The sequence below is a fragment of the Lemur catta genome, chromosome 6 (genome assembly GCF_020740605.2).
Source record: "Lemur catta isolate mLemCat1 chromosome 6, mLemCat1.pri, whole genome shotgun sequence".
NCBI classification, from domain to species: Eukaryota; Metazoa; Chordata; class Mammalia; order Primates; family Lemuridae; genus Lemur; species Lemur catta.
In genome coordinates, this window is record NC_059133.1 from 55,863,737 (window position 1) to 55,880,531 (window position 16,795).

The following is a 16,795-nucleotide window of genomic DNA, read 5'->3' on the forward strand; positions in this document are numbered from 1 at the left end:
AAGGGCACAGCAGAGGCTGGCAGCCAGAGGCTGGCCCTGGGTTTCCGGTGGCTTCTCTCCCATGGCTCTGGCCAGACATGGGAAGTGTCTCCAGGAGCCCTGGGAAGCCAGGCCGCGGAGCCTCTCCCTAACCACATGAAAGCAGCTCAGCTAGGGTCCCTGAAGCAGCTCGTCTGATGCCAGCACGATTGTGAGCTTTCTCACAGATGACACTGTCAATTAGAGGTCTCCCCTGGGCACCCCTGCCATCCCAGCTCCCACCACTCCCTGGGTACGGGCAATTGAGGCTGTGACAAACCTCCCAGCCAAGATCTTTCTAGGGATAATTCGGCCAGGCTAATTACCCTATGTTAATTAGATAAGACTCAAATTACATGAGCAAGACTTTCAAGCCCAGCACTTTGGGAGTTTTCAAGTTATTTACCTGGTGTCTGATTTTGCTGGGAGAAAATGATTTCTTGCTTCCAGGCAAACTGAACCCACAAATCAGGGCAGTCGCTCCCTGCTGAGCCCTATAAAGGGGGAGTAATCACAGGCTGGTGACCTGCGCCTCACTAAGGGTTAGCCTCTGATCCCAGCTCTCCGGCCTCCCCAACATGAGCCGCCAATTCAACTGCAAGTCCGGAGCTGCCACCAAGGGGGGCTTCAGCGGCTGCTCGGCAGTGCTCTCGGGGGGCAGCTCGACCTCCTACCGGGCAGGGGGCAAAGGGCTTAGCGGGGGCTTCAGCAGTCGGAGCCTCTTCAGCCTGGGGGGCGCCCGGAGCATCTCCTTCAACGTGGCCGGTGGCAGTGGGCGCACAGGGGGCTATGGGTTTGGCCGGGTCCGGGCCAGTGGCTTTGCTGGCAGCATGTTTGGCAGTGCAGCCCTGGGGCCGGCGTGTCCATCCGTGTGTCCTCCAGGAGGCATCCACCAGGTCACTGTCAACAAGAACCTTCTGGCCCCCCTCAACGTGGAGCTGGACCCCGAGATCCAGAAAGTGCGCACCCAGGAGCGGGAGCAGATCAAGGCTCTGAACAACAAGTTCGCCTCCTTCATCGACAAGGTGGGACTTTCTAGAGAAAGCTGAGCACAGGGCCCTGTCGGGAGCAGAGGAAGGCAGGACACATTCCCAGGATGCACACACAGGCCAGGACAGAGCAGGGAGGAACTGCACAAAGCCCGAGACATCAGACCTGGGGATGCGGTTGAGAGAAGTGAGAACTAGAAAGCGTGGTCTGGGAAGGTGTCCAGGAGACAGAGAAAGTGGCCTCCGGGTTGAGAAGTAGGAGAGCGATGGCCTGTGAAACCAGGCAAAGGAGAGGCCTGTGAGAGCACGGGGTGTCTAGAGAGCTGTGGGACCCAGCTCCTCCTCCCACAGGCCCTGCCAGCTCAGATTCGGTGTGCGATACACCCAACCTATAAGGCGTGGCAGGTGGTAGTCAACATGCCCTAGAGCAGTGGTTCTCAAAAGGGGTCGCCGAGCCAGCGGTAGCAGCGTCACCTGGACACTTGTAGGAAAGCACATTGCCAGGCTCCACCCCGGAGCAACTGAACCAGAGACTGGGGTGGGGCCCAGCAATCTGGGTTTAACAAGCCCTCCAGGTGATGTGCAGGTTTGGGAACCCCTGGGGAACAAAGTGCAGGAGGGGTTTGGGAGGTAGAGACTTCCTGAGCTTAGGGGTTAGGGGAGCAGGGGAAGCTCCCCAGGAGTGACAGGGAGGCAGGTGGCGACACACGAGTAGGAGTTTTCCAGAGGGAGGTGGGAAAAGGCCATCCAGGGCGAGAGAGAGCACATGCCGCACACGGGGACTTGTCCAGGGCACGGGAGACCTCAGGTTGTGGAGCATTGGTGAGTGGAGGAGGGGCAGGTGGGCTGGGCACGTTGTGAAGCTCACAGGGGCAATGTGGACTTGACCCTTATGTAGGTGCCGTGGAACCATCTGAGGGTTTTAAGCAAGGGAATGTTGCAACTTGAGAGTGTTCGTTCTCCCCCTGGGGAAATGTTCTGATCGAGATAACAGAGATTCAGACGTGAAAGCAACAAAGGAGGGCTGGAGACCCCAGATCAGCTGAGCGCCTGCCTCAGGCTGGGCTGGGAGAGCTGAGCGCCAGGAGGCAGAGTAGGCGGGCACAGGCCGGCCACCGGGCCGAGCAGAGGGCCCAGGGGCGTGAAGGCCAGCGCAGGCCAGCGCAGGCCAGCTTCAGTGTCTAAGGACGCACCTTGGAGAGCCAGCGCAGGCTGAACGCAGACATCGGTCCAGGCAGGTTGGGGTAAGGGCAGGGGAGACAGGAGATCTCTGACAGATGGAGATGGAGATGTTGGGGCCCTCCTGATCTTAGGGGCTGCCCCAGAGTGAGAGCCTTTGTCAGACGAAGGGCCCTCGGGGGCAGAGAGGCACGAGTGGCGTTTTTTAAGGGCCGAGGCCCACCTTTTAAGCTAACGTAGCATAAGGAAGCACAGTTCCTGTGCAGGAAAGAAAGGCTCACGTCCTCTCTCCTCACTCACTGAGTGTCTGTGCATGGGATCCAGGTGCGGTTCCTGGAGCAGCAGAACCAGGTGCTGGAGACCAAGTGGGAGCTGCTGCAGCAGCTGGACCTGAGCAACTGCAAGAACAACCTGGAGCCCATCCTGGAGGGCTACATCAGCAACCTGCGCAAGCAGCTGGAGACGCTGTCCGCGGACAGGGTGAGGCTGGACTCGGAGCTGAGGAGCGTGCGGGACGTGGTGGAGGACAACAAGAAGAGGTGAGCAGGGATGCTGCGTCAGCTGCCCGCCTCCTGGGGCTGGGCTTTTCCAGCAGGGACCAGGACGTTTGCCTCTGGCCTCAGGGGACGGAGCTCACCTGCCCAGGCAAGATGGGAGCATTTTGTGGGCAACCAGGTGGGCTGGACAGTGGACAGCTGACCTCTTGGGCAGTGTCAGGGCTGTCCTGGCAGGTGGCCCTCTCCTTGGCACACTCCTTCCTGCTTGCCACTCGAGAGAGCCTGTGTGTGTGCCACAGCCTCTTGGTCCCTGAGCCCACCCAGTGTCCCCCAGCAGAGCAGGAGCCGGAGTGCCTGATGGGCTTTCTCTCTCACTTCCCTCAGGTCCTGGACCCTTGCATCATGCTCCTTCCTCCTGCCCTGGGGAAAAGTTATAGCTTCCTTGGAACTCCTGCCTCAGGATGGAGGGGAGTTGTGGGTAGGGGTGCCAGGCAGCAGGGGTGACACCGGGTTCTGGCTGAAAAGGGCCTCTGGCACGGTCCTGTGATTTGGATGCTGAATTGGAGGAGGAAAAACCTGCTCACTCCCCAGGCATCAGAGGAAAGCAGACCTCAAACCATTCAGCCACCAGGCTCGGGAGGGGGTTACATCAAACTCTGCCCACCACTCCCGCCACATAGTGCCAGCAAGTTGAGACAAACTTGCAAAGACATAGAATAATACCTGTTAAAGGACACGTAATATGGGCATCTCTTTTCTCATTTCACAGTGACAACACACACACACCCCCACAGAATCACACACAGACAACACACACAGACACACACTGGCTCATGGTGGTGCTTGTTTTGCAGATATGAAGAGGAAATAAACAAGCGCACGACTGCCGAGAATGAATTCGTGGTGCTTAAGAAGGTGAGGAGAATGCTTGGGCCTCAGCCCCCCAGTGGCGGGTGTCAGGATGAGAGCTGAGGGGAGGGACTGAGGTCTGTGCTCCCCAAGAAAGGCCTGGAGCTAAAGTGCAGGAGAAGATGCAGGGCTTGCTGCTTTGGACATCGTGGGATACCCGGTATTGGTCTAGCACATGGCACTTGGTCAGTTCCCTACTTTTTGTAGGGACATGCAGCAGACAGGAGCCCAGATGGAGAGTTAGTCTCTGGCTCACGTCCACTTGGCTGGGAATAGGACATGCTTTGGGAGACTGCAAGTTTACCTTCCAGCTCTGTTCATCTCTGGCAAATCCCTGTGGCTGCCCTTGGCTCACTCTGATTGGCTGATTTGGGGACAGGGCTCCCACACTTTGAGAAATAGAGAGAGAATGGGTTCCAGAGGAACTCATCTGCCAGTGAGTATGGACAGCGAGTCCAGGTGGAAGTCAGGTTCCTGCCCCTGGGTCTTGAGTGCATTCCCTGGGGCAGCTGGCCACAGGGCAGGGTGCCGGGGTGTCAGTTCATAGCAGAGGCCTGCCTGGCCTTGAAGAAAAGTGACAGCAGGGGGTCTCTGGATTCTCCCTAGGATGTGGATGCAGCTTACATGAGCAAGGTGGAGCTGCAGGCCAAGGTGGATGCCCTGGATGGAGAGATCAAGTTCTTCAAGTGCTTGTACGAGGGGGTAAGGCTCCCCCAGCCCCACCTCCAGCTCTGTCCTCTGGGAGGACAGATGTGTGATTAGCAGTTACTTACTTATCAGCAACTTTTAGAGCCCAAGGGATCGCTAGCATTTGGATGCTGGGATCTTTGTAAATCAAAGGTGGGAGTGACAATCTATCCTGGTGCCCCATCTGTCCCTGCTGGCCCTACAGATGTCCTGATATCACATCCTTCAGGAAGCCATGGGTCCTGAAGGGGTTCCAGTTGAACTTTGGCCAGGCCTATTCTCATTCCTGCCTGTCTTCTCTCTGCTGCCAGGGATGTTTCCTGGGGTCCCGGGCAGGAATCCCCCGAGTGGAGGTGGGGAGTCCTCACACCCTTCCCTCCTCTATGCACATCTGTCTTTAAGCCTCTGCCTGTTGGCCAAGCATCTGTGGCCTCTTGTGTTCTTAGTGTCCCTTGTGTGGTGGCCAAGGCCATTTCCCTCTACCTTCCCTACTCCTGTCCTGTCTCAGGTCACAGATATACGGGCTGTTTTCTTCTTTGGCTGCTTCAAACCCATTCAGCAGCTTTTAGATGTGGTATTGAAAGCTCTGGGCTAGTGAGCTCCATTCTCACAAGCTTCGGGGAATGCAGTTACACCTGTTTAGGATGGTCTGGGGCCATACTGCTGGGGCAGGATCATCACCGTGGCACCTTCCTCCTTGTTTCCCCTGCAGGAGATCGCTCAGATCCAGTCCCACATCAGCGACACATCCGTCATCCTGTCCATGGACAACAACCGCAACCTGGACCTGGACAGCATCATCGCCGAGGTCCGTGCCCAGTACGAGGACATCGCCCTGAAGAGCAAGGCCGAGGCCGAGGCGCTGTACCAGACCAAGGTGAGCCGGCACCGCCCCGGTCACATGTGCAGGGGCCTCTGGTCCATCCCTGTTTTGTCTGTCTCATGACCCCCGTGATGAGCACACCACCGTCCCGGGCACTGGGGAAGCCTGAAAGGAGAATGTGTTGGTCCGTTTTACATTGCTGTAAAGTAATGCCAGAGACTGGGTAACGTATAAGGAAAAGTGATTTATTTGGCTCATGGCTCTGCAGACTGTACAAGGAGCTTGGTGCCAGCATCTGGTTCCAATGAAAGCAGAAGGCAAAGGGGGAGCAGGCGTGTCACATGGTGAGAGAAGTAGCAGGAGAGAGGAGGGGTGTCCGGTGCTCTTTAAACAACCCTTTCCCCTGTGAACTAAGGAAGCGAGAACTCACTCATTATCAGCGCATTCCTGTGGGATCTGCCCCCACGACCCAAACAGCTCCCACCAGACCCCACTTCCAACACTGGGGATCAAGTTTCAATATTTCAACATGAGATTTGGAGGGGCCAAACATCCTAACCATATCAGAGGAGAAGATGCAGCTCTGTCCTCAGGGTCCCCCAGTGGCAGCCACCAGATGATGCACACAGCTGAGTGCAAACTCATGTGGTGTGAGCAGAGGCCACATTAGGGAACCAGGACCAGGCGGGGCTGGTCACAAACAACCTCCTAGAGGCAGAGGGTTTTGACCTGAGTCTGGGTGAGTAGCCAGCACCTCTCCAATTAATTATGATAAATGAGGGGACTCTTCAGTGTGATCTGGAATCAGGTAACTCCTACCTTTTCATTCAAGTCCAATTCAGGGATACAGGGGAAGTTAGAGTCCTTAGATCTTAACTCCTCTAGTGGGTGGTGGGTGGGAAGTGATTCTTTAGATAAGTTGGTTTCTCACATCAAGATGGGAAGTTCCTGATGGTTCCTTGCTATTCGTCAGGCTCTTTTGCAAGGGAATCCACATCTTGGGAGACCTTATCTTGTCCCTCCCGCCTCCTGGTTGGCCTGGGACTGAGAAATTTGGCCTGCAGAGGGGAGGAGGGAGGCTTTTAGGGCCTAGGAGACAACTCAGGCCAGGGCTTCTTGATAAAGGTTCAGATTCAATCCCCGATTCCCCAAGCCCTCCACACTACTGTTACAAGCTAGGGTGGGAAATGGCCATCAGGGACCACTCTGGGCTGTCACAGGCTGTCACTCAACTAACCCTTTCCAGAAGGATTAGGCAGGTCTACACAGACATGATTTTTGGACCGTTTGCTGTTTGGGGTTATCCGCACCTCCCCTTCTCTTGTTAGGGGTAAACTCTTATTGAGCAGATTTGTATTCATGGAGTCCTAACAACAGTATGATGAAGGCTGATTTGAATTATTCCTCTTCTAAAGATGAGGAAGGCAGGGCTCAGGGAGTTCAGGTAATCTGCTAGGGGCATTTTGCTGGCAAGTGGTGCAGCTGATGGGAATCTAGTGACTGACTGCAAATCCCACCGTGTTAGGCAGAAAATCAGAAGAGACCCTGGTGAGAAGCATTTATTCCCAGGGCTCCGAGTGGGCTGAGAGCGCGACAGCAGGAGGATGCTCACCTGTTCACCTCGGAGGGAGGCTGTTTTGTGTCAGAGCCAGTGTGGGGGGCCGTCCTGCTCACACAGCCTTGCAGAGAAGTGGGACAAGGCCGCCTGTCCCAGGGTTAGCACTAAAGATAAAGCATAGGGAGTGAAGGGGGAAGACCCTCTGCCTTCTGGAGGGCTTGGCACGGTTAGGAGCCATCCTGAATCTGGAGCCATGCTGGGAGAGCACCCAGGGACAGAGACTGAACAACACACTGCCGTAGAGTGCTGAAGGTCATGACTGTTTTGTGTTCCCCTTAAGCCAAATTCTGGATAGAACTGGAGTACTCTCTGTTGACTATTTAACGGATGACATCAAAGGCAGGAATAATCCCAAATCAGTAGATGACCCAAAATTCATGGCTAGTGCTGCTGGGGTATAGCTGAATCTATCCACCACACATCAAACATACAGAATGTCCCTCCATACTGTCCCCGCCCTCTGTCCCAATCTAGCAAGATGCCTGTAGCCTGGGGCCTGGCTAAGCTGTCAAGGGGAGAGAGTCACAGAAAACACAGATGGACAGCTCATTGGCTCCCTCATTCATTCATTCATTCATTCACCCATTCATTCATTCATCAGACTTTTGGGGGCACCAACCAGGCACTGTGCTAGGTACTGGTAATTCATAAATAAAAGAAAAGTTCCTGCCATCCATTCAATCTGAGTCTTATGGGGAAGACATGGAAATGTATGATCACAGTACAATGTGGGAAGACCTATGGACTGGTCTGCCAGGGCAATAGGAACAAAATTGCACCCAAGAAAGGGGTTAGGGAAGGCCTCCTGGAGGGAGTTAATCTGCCCTGGCTCAGTTGGAGCCAGCTAGGGAAAAAGGGAGATGGGTGGGGAAGGGTTTCTCAGGTGGAGGGAGAAGCTCCTGCAAAGACTCAGAGACACTAGAGCATGTGGGTCATTTGGGGAAGCATGGGACTGTTTGGCACAGCTGGGGAGCCAGATAGGTGTTGGGCAGGGGCAGTGAAAAATCAGTACCTGGATGCCGTGCTAGAAGTTCGAATTTGACCTTGACATTGAAGGGCTATAGGCAGAGGAGCATCATAATTGGAGTTGCGTGTTACAAAGTTGCAGTGTGGAGAGTATGGGACATTCAATAGTCCTTATGGCCAAATCTAACCACCAGCAAGATCAGCCGTGCTTAAGGCAAACAAATCCAAGGAGTCAGTGTTTGAATGGGAGGCTGTTGATAGGCCTGGTGAGGCGGGGGGCCTCTACCACCTCTGCCAGGCTCCCTGAGCAAAGGCACAGTCTCTGTGCCGGGCTGAGCTCAGTCGGGCCCTGGATCAATGTCTCACTTTGGCTCTTCTCCCCCCAGTTCCAGGAGCTGCAGCTGGCAGCTGGCCGGCACGGGGATGACCTGAAATACACCAAGAACGAGATCTCAGAGCTGACCCGTCTCATCCAAAGGCTGCGCTCGGAGATCGAGAATGTGAAAAAGCAGGTGAAGGGGGCCGGGGCGTCCCTGACGCACTCCCAAGGGAGGGGTGAACAGCTTAGCACACCCCCGCCCCTCCTCCTTCTCTGGGTCTCCACCTCAGAACCCGCTTCCTCAAATGGAGCCCCCTGCTAAGTCCCACACACTTAGCTGCCATTGGAAGCCTGGAACAATTGCAGAGTCTTTTTATAAAGCTGGGGGGCTCAGGCCTGCCAGTCCCAGGTTGACAGGACTCCATGGCCATGACTGTGGCTGGGTCTCAGCTTAGGAAGTGGGCAGGACTGAGGAGGGTCCAACAGCTGTGAGCATGTGGGGGGTGAAGTGAGGCCCCAGGTGCCTTAGAACACAGAGCAACTGCAACCTCCTGACCTCAGTGCAGCAACCTGGAGACGGCCATCGCTGATGCCGAGCAGCGGGGGGACTGTGCCCTCAAGGATGCCCGGGCCAAGCTGGACGAGCTGGAGGCCGCCCTGCACCAGGCGAAGGAGGAGCTGGCGCGGATGCTGCGTGAGTACCAGGAGCTCCTGAGCGTGAAGCTGGCCCTGGACATCGAGATCGTCACCTACAGGAAGCTGCTGGAGGGTGAGGAGTGCAGGTGAGTGGGGCAGAGAGTCTGGAAGAACCTTTGTGATCCTCCGACTCAGAGCTTCCCAGAGTGTGGCTGGCAGGCTGCCTCGGGGCGGCACTAGAGATGCGTTATAGTTCACCCACAAGCATAGCCTTAAACAGCATCCAGCCAGAAAAAGTCACAGCAGTTTCCTTTACAGTCCTCCTCTGAAGAAAGTCTCAGCTTGGTGCTGTCCTGTCTTTAACACCTCTCAGACATTTGCATATTATCTCCTGTTGATAAAGAGACAGTAGATCTCAGGTTCAAAGTCTTTGGGCAGACGACAATATCTAGCCAAAAAAATTTAAATTTTTTAATTTTCATTATGTTTGTTTTTTTCTGCTACTTTTTTCTTATTTGGTTACGTAATAATACTGGTTTTCTATTTTACCCTGGTGATATAAAACTTCTGTTTAAGAGAAATGCAGTTTTGTTGTCAAAGGCTGAGTCAGTTTTACCAAATACATGACAGTGTAAGTTGTACATGGTCATAGCAACAGGTGGAAGGGTGGTACATGAAGCACTGACATTTGGAAAACCCTGTTCTAACCTTGCACCGTCTTATAACTGAGACCTAGAGAGGAGCAGTTACTGGTCCCCACATCCTCGAGTTGGTTCGTTAGTAGCAACTCCTGACCCTATCTTTCCATCCATGTATTCATTTAGGCAGCAGCGTCACAGGAGTAAAGAAGTGGGTTCAAGAGGAACCCCGTGGGAGGGCACCTGGGGGGTACTGATGGTGTTGGGGGCTCCAAGGTTGAGGCTCCACGGCTCTGAAGGGGAAAGGGTGGGCTGGGGAGGGAGAGGGAGGGCAGCCAATGCCATCTGGCCAGCTGGAGGGGCACCAGGAGGCCGGCGATTCCTGGGCCTGTGTTCAGGTGGTGGTGAGGGCGCCTCTGGGAGTCCGTGTGATGAAGACTGTCCTGTGCTTTCTCTCTGTGCAGGATGTCCGGAGAATACACCAACTCCGTGAGCATTTGTGAGTATTTCATGCCTCTGAGGGATTATTTTTAGTCCATCAACAAACACAAAGTGAGTAGGTGCCCACCACCAGGCCCCCATGGAGCAGCCTGGGCTGTCACTGTCACATGTCCACCTCCCTTGCCAAGACCCGAGGCCTCCCCATTCGGACCTGCTTCTTCTGCAGCAGAGTCAGATCCCGGCACATTCTGACACTGCACACTGACCCTTTCCCCAGGGGTCTCGCGCTGGGATAAAATTCTCAGCCCCATCCCTTCTTCTGCCACCCCATGCGGCTTTCCTGCATGAAGGAAACTGTGAGCACAGAGGGTACCTCTCGCCGACAGTCAGCACCTGTGCACACACGTGCTGTGCTGATCACGTTAATGCTGCCCCACAGGGTTCAGCTTGGTCTCCTGAGAGAGGGGCCAGCAAAAGCTCTCTTAGTTCACAAAATCAGGAAATTCTTAGAAAAAGAAAAACCTTCAGAATGGATTCTAAAGTTAAACGTAAGAACTTGTTGGCTTACCTCCTGCCCGAGCATCATCTGCCCCTTGGGGGACGCCCTTGCCCCTCCTGTTAGTTCAGAGTGGCAAGCACCTGATTTGGGGGCCTTGTGGGGTTGAGGCTGTTTTTCCCGGTGCTTAAGCTGCTCAAGTGAACCCAAGTTCATGGAGAAGTGTTTGCTTAGGAGGGAGGTATTTATGCTAGTTGAGGCTGGGAGGTTGAGGGGGACTTAGGGCCACCCCTATCCTGGGCACACACTGACCACTCCTCCCTCCCTCCTCCACAGCGGTCATCAACAGCTCCGCGCCTGGCACTGTGGGCGCAGGGGCCGGCTTTGGGTTCGGCGGTGCCGGCACCTATGGCTACTGGCCCAGCTCTGTCGGGGGCTATGGCATGCTGTCTGGGGGCTGTGTCACTGGCAGTGGGAACTGTAGCCCGCGCGGGGAAGCCAAGACCAGGCTGGGGAGTGCAAGTGAATTCAAGGACTCCCAAGCAAAGACCGGAGCTCTGAGCTCGTCCACCAAGAAAACCACGAGATAAAGGGGAAGACAGTCCATTTCCCAGCAGTCTACCTCGTCTGGCTTTTCCCTGGACTCCCTTCTCCAAGAAACTCCTCTGTTTCCCCATTTGCCATGATCTCCTTCTTGCTTTTCTTTGCCACTGACATCACTTCCTTCTTCTTTCTCTTTGGCCTCTCTGGTTCCGTCTTTCTTAATGTAGAATCAGGATCCTAGACTGGAGCCATGTTGCCCGTCTTTCTGCCTCCATACAAAGAGACCGCGCAACTCAACTCAGCCTCCCTTCCTGATGAAGGTGGGACCCTTTCTCTACCTGTGTGTCTCCTTGCAGAGGAAGGTTCTCTCGCAAGGGTAACCACAGTCTTCTTGCTCCCCTTCCACACACTGGCTTGATGACTGTTGGGCTGTGTGCTCCCTGGCTACATGAAGTTTCAGGTCTACTCATAGGCCTGTAAGAACTATCTCCTGTTAAAGCAACACCAGCTCGGGCAAAACACCTGGAGATAGGTTGTATCTCACATGGCCACTGCACATTATGCAGCTGGGAGCACCCGTTGAGGCTGGTCCCTTCAACCAAGGGATTGGTGCTCTCAATCTGTGAGTTCTTGTCCTTCTGTAGGCCTAATCGCCTGCTTCCTGTGTCTCGCCAATAAACTTCTAAAACTGGGTCAGGCTGCTTCTCTCTCCTAAGGGAGTCCTCATCTCAGGCCATGTCTCTGCATGTGGAGTGGCCAATGGACGGGAACCTGCAGCATCCGAGGTCTGGAAGTGTCTTTTGATCTGAGTGAAAGAGACCCTATTCAGCCTGGAGGATCCCCCATCACCTCCACTGCACTGTTGGCACTCAGGATTCACTCTTCCCCTGGCCCCCCACAGATGCACCTTCTCAGTCATGCTTTTGTCAGGCCAATGGTCCAGCGAATGGGCAATGCCTATGAACATTCAGGTTACGAGCAGGGAGAAGGAGCCAACATTCGTCTGGTGGCAAGATTTAAAACTGGACAAGAGGCAGCAGAGGGGTCAAGTTATGGCTGGGCTCTGTCCCTTGAGAAAAGGCCCAAAGGTAGATTACTCTTTGAAGTAATGACCCAAGTTCTCTTGGTCCCCTCCACTGTGTTGAGTATGTATATATGTGAGTTTGTGTATGTATGAGTGTGTGTGTGTGTGTGTGTGTGTGTGTGTGTGTGAAGTATGGGGCCATCTGTGCTACACATACCATCTTGTCTTCAAAACACTCATATCCTCAGAGATTTCTCACAGGTCCCCAGGCCATGATGATGCTAGCAGGGTGCAAAAGCAAGTGAGAGGCTAGCACACATTCAGCTTGGGGCTCCCATGTTGCATATGAACAGGGTCCCTGTGGATCCAGAGAGAGTCCTACATTTCAAGTCAATAGCTTTGAATTCAGATTTAGACTCTATAAGTAAGTTGTGATGATGTGCAAAGCTCTCAGCCCACTTGAGCCTCATTTCTTTAGCTACGAAATAGGAAGACTACTATCCCCAGATTGTTGTTAGGTTAAAATGAGACAACATGAGGATGTCTTATGCAATTCCTAGTACAAAGTTTGTGCTTAATAAATGTTAGTGGAAACAAAAGCTTGTCCTCCATATTTTTGGTTCAAGAACTTGACTTAATTAGCTCACTGAAAGAGGTGTGCAGCTACCGGGAAAGCAATTCACAAAATCCAAACTTTGAAGAGATCATCTTAGAAACTACAGTGCTGGTTTGTTTATTTCCCAAAGGAGAACTGACTGGCAGAATAACTAGTCTCAGGAATGTACCCGTAGGGTCAGTGAAGGAAGTCAGTTCAATGAATCAGGTATATACCATGTGCTTAGCATGCGTTAGTGCTGGGGACAGAGTGACCGAGAAACTTGGTCCATACCCCTGCTGGACACATAACCATAAAGTGTAACTGCAATATGTGAGATATCAGCAAGAAAAGAAGACACAAAGGTAGCTCAGAGGAGAGTGAAGGTCTTCAGGGAGGTCAGAGAAGGCTTGCAGAGGAGGCAATGTGTGGAGAGGTTTTAGAGCATGGATGGGAATTTACTAGGTGGACAGGAGTGGGAAGCAGGCTTTGTAGCTGAGGCAATAGCATGCTGAAAAAGGTTATTGTTGCTGGGGTGTGAAGTGTAAGGCTGGGGGAGCTTTAGTAGGTGGAGGCGGGTGTGCAGTGGCACCTGGAGTTGGGGAGGCAGGCAGCAGCCAGGTCAGAGAGGCCTGATCATGTCTGATAAGAGCTGGGATTTTATCCTGTAGAGCCTGAGAGAGAAGTTAACACCTTGGGTAACAGATGGGCCGTGAGTCAGGAGGACTCTGCCACTTACTAACTGGGTGACTTAGGCAAGATACTTCTGTTCCAGAAGCCTCAGTGTCCTCATCTGTAATATGGGGTTAAAATAGTAGTTATCTCATAAAGTTGCCATGAGAGTTAAATCTAATGAAATAATGTATGAGAATTATTAATTTCAGTGTCTGGCACACAGTAAGTGCTCTGTAAATGGTTGCTCTTGTTATGCCTGGGTATAGACTATTCTTTCAAGAACGTTAAGTGAGAAGGGAGGTAGAAAAGGTCTAATAGTGATCAGAAGATTGTTTGATGAACATGAACTTAGGATAAAGAGCATTGGCTATTAAGAGATATTTCTGATATCTAACCTCTATGCTTGGATCTACATAATTAACACTGACTGCTTCATGGACACATGCTGAAATCTTAGCAGCTTAACATGACGGGGATTTATTTCTCACTCACAGTCCAAGGCAGGTTAGGGATGTTCTCCTGCATGGTTTGCCCAGGCAGTGTCTCAGGGCTTAGGCTCTTCTGTCATGTAGCTCTGCCACATGGGACAAAAGACCTCCAAGGTCACCAAGACAGAGGAAAAGAGATGGAGGAAGCATAAGGGCTGCTTACTGCCCCATTGAAGGGACACACTTCAATGCCACTCACATGCCCCAAGCCCCTACAGAACCACAAAGTAGGCTGGGAAGTGAGGGGCAGGGCGAGGATACTTGGTGAGTTCTGACTGTCTCTGGCAAACCCTCCTCGCTCTAGATACCAATGGCGGTCACCAGCCAACCTGGGCAATTGCCATGAACTAGATCAGCCTGCATATTATATTTAGGTCACATTTTTAGGGAGATATTGTAAGTCTGTTTGGATTTGGGAAATTTAAGTCTATTTAGTGGTGAAGTGGAGATACCTTGTTCAGTGTTTCTTAAAGAATATTCCTTGTCTAGCACTCTGGGAGGCCGAGGCGGGAGGATCGCTCGAGGTCAGGAGTTCGAGACCAGCCTGAGCAAGAGCGAGACCCTGTCTCTACTAAAAATAGAAAGAAATGATCTGGACAGCTAAAAATATATATAGAAAAATAATTAGCTGGGCATGGTGGTGCAAGCCTATAGTCCCAGCTACTCAGGAGGCTGAGGCAGAAGGATTGTTTAAGCCCAGGAGTTTGAGGTTGCTGCGAGCTTGATGCCACGGCACTCTAGCCAGGGCAACAGAGTGAGACTCTGTCTCAAAAAAAAAAAAAAAAAAAAAAAGAATATTCCTTGAAACTCTGGTTTGGTTTGGCCAAAAAGAGGGCTCTGTGGACTACAAAAGTTTGGAAAATCTGCGTTTTATGTGGATTTTTTTTTTTTGACAACAGTACTTTTTTTTGACTAAAATCAGCCTTCCTCCCCTTTCTTCTCTAGTTTTATTGGAAAAAAAAACTTATTTATAAAACATTGTATGCTCATATTAAAAAATTCAGAAATATTAAAAATTAGGAAAAATACCCATCATTCATAACCCCTCCTCTCAGCCAACATGTGTGAAAAACATTAAGTTTTGTATCACCCTTTGGCATAGCAGAAAGCATTATGCATTACTTTTGGTAATTGTGGTTTAATACCATCTATCCATCCATTTATCTATTTATTTATTTAATAGACTATTTTTAAGAGCAGTTTTAGGTTTATGGCAAAATTGAGCAGAAGATACAGAGATTTCCCATGTACCCCTGTGCCCACACATGCACAGCCTCCTAGTTATACAACATCCCTGGCCAGAGTAGCACATTTCTTACAACTGATGAACTTACATTTGACTCATCATTATCACCCAAAGGCCATAGTTTATATGAGGATTCACTCTTGGTGTTGCATATGCTATAGGTTTGCACAAATGTGTAACGACATGTACCCACCATTATAGTGCCATACAGAATAGTTCACTGCCCTAGCACTAAGCATCTTAATGGATCTAGAAAGTCCTGCAATAAGATGCCTGCTTAACTTTTGTTTTAAACCCAGCACAGAATCCACTGAATCCACGCTTTTTTCCCATATGATACCTATTATTTTCCCCAGAACTAGAGCTGCAGGGCAAAAGAGACCTGGTTTAACCAGCAACGTATTTGCAAGTCCTGGCTTAGAGTGGTTTCACCCATCTTTTGTTGTAGAGATCTGGTTTCAAAGGGCCATGTTCCTGGCCTATTCCACCAATAGAGGGGTTGCTTTAACCCAAGAACTAATGACAGAGATAGTCACCAGGGCCTCAGGTGACACTATAAGCTGCTGCCAGAGGCAGGAGCAGTGAGAACCCCTCCTCCCCGGGCTCAGCCACCTTTGATCTGCTTATGTCCCCACACATCTGGGGCCTCTGAAATTTACGTGTGTCACTTGTGTCTCTCTGTGATCTGTGATAAAGGTGACCCAGAGGTTGAGGAATTCCTGATTCATCCAGGCAGTCAACCCCTCCTTGGAAGATAAGAAAAGGTCATCTTACCTGTTCCCGAACCCTGGGCAGAAAAACCCTGGTCCTAGAGGGACGGGGGTCTCAGCTCCTTAGACAGTTTCCAGAGAAAAGGTGATTTCAAAGACACAATTTGTAAGCCAATCCTAGAAAAAGATTCTCCATTTTCACTTTAAATCCTTTTCTTGTGTTTCTATTCTCAATGGCCAGAATTAATAAACTCTTTCCTGTGCTTGTGGGGAAAAAAACTGGCTAAAATGATGGAGCAGACAGAAGGAAGAATCTCATGAAAGAATGAAAAACATAACCTTGAGCTTCTGGCGGGGCCTGCCACTTAACTGGCCACACTGGCATTGCCCTTCCCCTCTGCAGGGGGAGTGGATGACAGCCCCTCCTCTGAGGCAGCGCCCAGAGTCCACCCTCTTCCCCACCCAGGACACCCTAGACGGTGCTATCTATTCATCTGTGTCCGGCGCCATTGCCACCACTCCCCACTGCCCTCACCACTTTGTTCCCCGTGGGGTAAACACCTTGGCTGTTATTATGCTCTGTGATTGGCCCAGTGGAGGCTGTGTCAGCCAATTACCCCCAGGTACCATTTGGCTACCCCTTGAGGTCCCCAAGGGGAGCCCAGGCTCCAGGGTACAACTGAGAGCACCCGTCTGTTTCACAATCATCCTGAATATCCCTGGTGCCAGGCCTGGGCTGAGTGCTGGGGGAGCAGGGCAGGGAAGGGTTAATCCAGGAGGCCTGTCAGTCTGATGGAGGAAGCAGCACACATACACAGGACTCAGCCAGACTGAGAAAATAAGAGCAATGAAACAATCCCACCTGGGTGCCAGAGGAACAGGAGGGCTGTTTTCTGAGAGAAGACTTGTAAACAACTTAAGTTGGAGAAAAGGAAATTGGACATAGAGAGATCATAGAAAGATCCTCCAGAGCTTGGAATCCAGTTCCTGGTTTCAGATGGGAGGAGTCTTCCCTGGCCCTCTTGACCTGTCCCTGATAACTGGTCACATTTTGATGCTGAACTAGTGATGACAGGGCAGCAAATGTCCTGTTCACAGGTTTCTCAGGTTGGATAAACATGCCTCTCTGCTATTAAAAGAAAACGAAAGCAAAAACAACCAAGAACCTTACAAAAGATCATCTTCCAAACCACTCCTAAAGCCTTCCTGTGTCACCTCCCAGGCCTTCTTCCCTCCTTCCCAGCTAGTCTCTCTCCTACTCTTAGTCCAGAAACTTTTCTGGAGAAATTTTTTAGCTC

General features: G+C 51.8%; 1 protein-coding gene across 1 annotated transcript; it reads left to right on the forward strand.

Moving 5' to 3' along the window:
* The first annotated feature begins 563 nt into the window (after positions 1-563).
* LOC123639802 (keratin, type II cytoskeletal 73) lies at positions 564-11,446 on the forward strand. Its single transcript, XM_045553936.1, has 9 exons — positions 564-1,043; positions 2,511-2,725; positions 3,538-3,598; positions 4,199-4,294; positions 4,992-5,156; positions 8,073-8,198; positions 8,567-8,787; positions 9,744-9,778; positions 10,553-11,446. Exons 1-9 carry the CDS (start codon positions 597-599, stop codon positions 10,804-10,806), a joined length of 1,620 nt encoding a protein of 539 aa, XP_045409892.1. The 5' UTR covers positions 564-596; the 3' UTR covers positions 10,807-11,446.
* Positions 11,447-16,795: the final 5,349 nt, after the last annotated feature.

Bases quoted from the DNA above. Each gene is read 5' to 3' on its own strand.
- LOC123639802 (XM_045553936.1), top strand. From the start codon at position 597: ATGAGCCGCCAATTCAACTGCAAGTCCGGAGCTGCCACCAAGGGGGGC. The intron at 3,599-4,198 runs GTGAGGAGAATG...GATTCTCCCTAG, and splicing joins AATTCGTGGTGCTTAAGAAG to GATGTGGATGCAGCTTACAT. The intron at 8,788-9,743 runs GTGAGTGGGGCA...CTCTCTGTGCAG, and splicing joins CTGGAGGGTGAGGAGTGCAG to GATGTCCGGAGAATACACCA.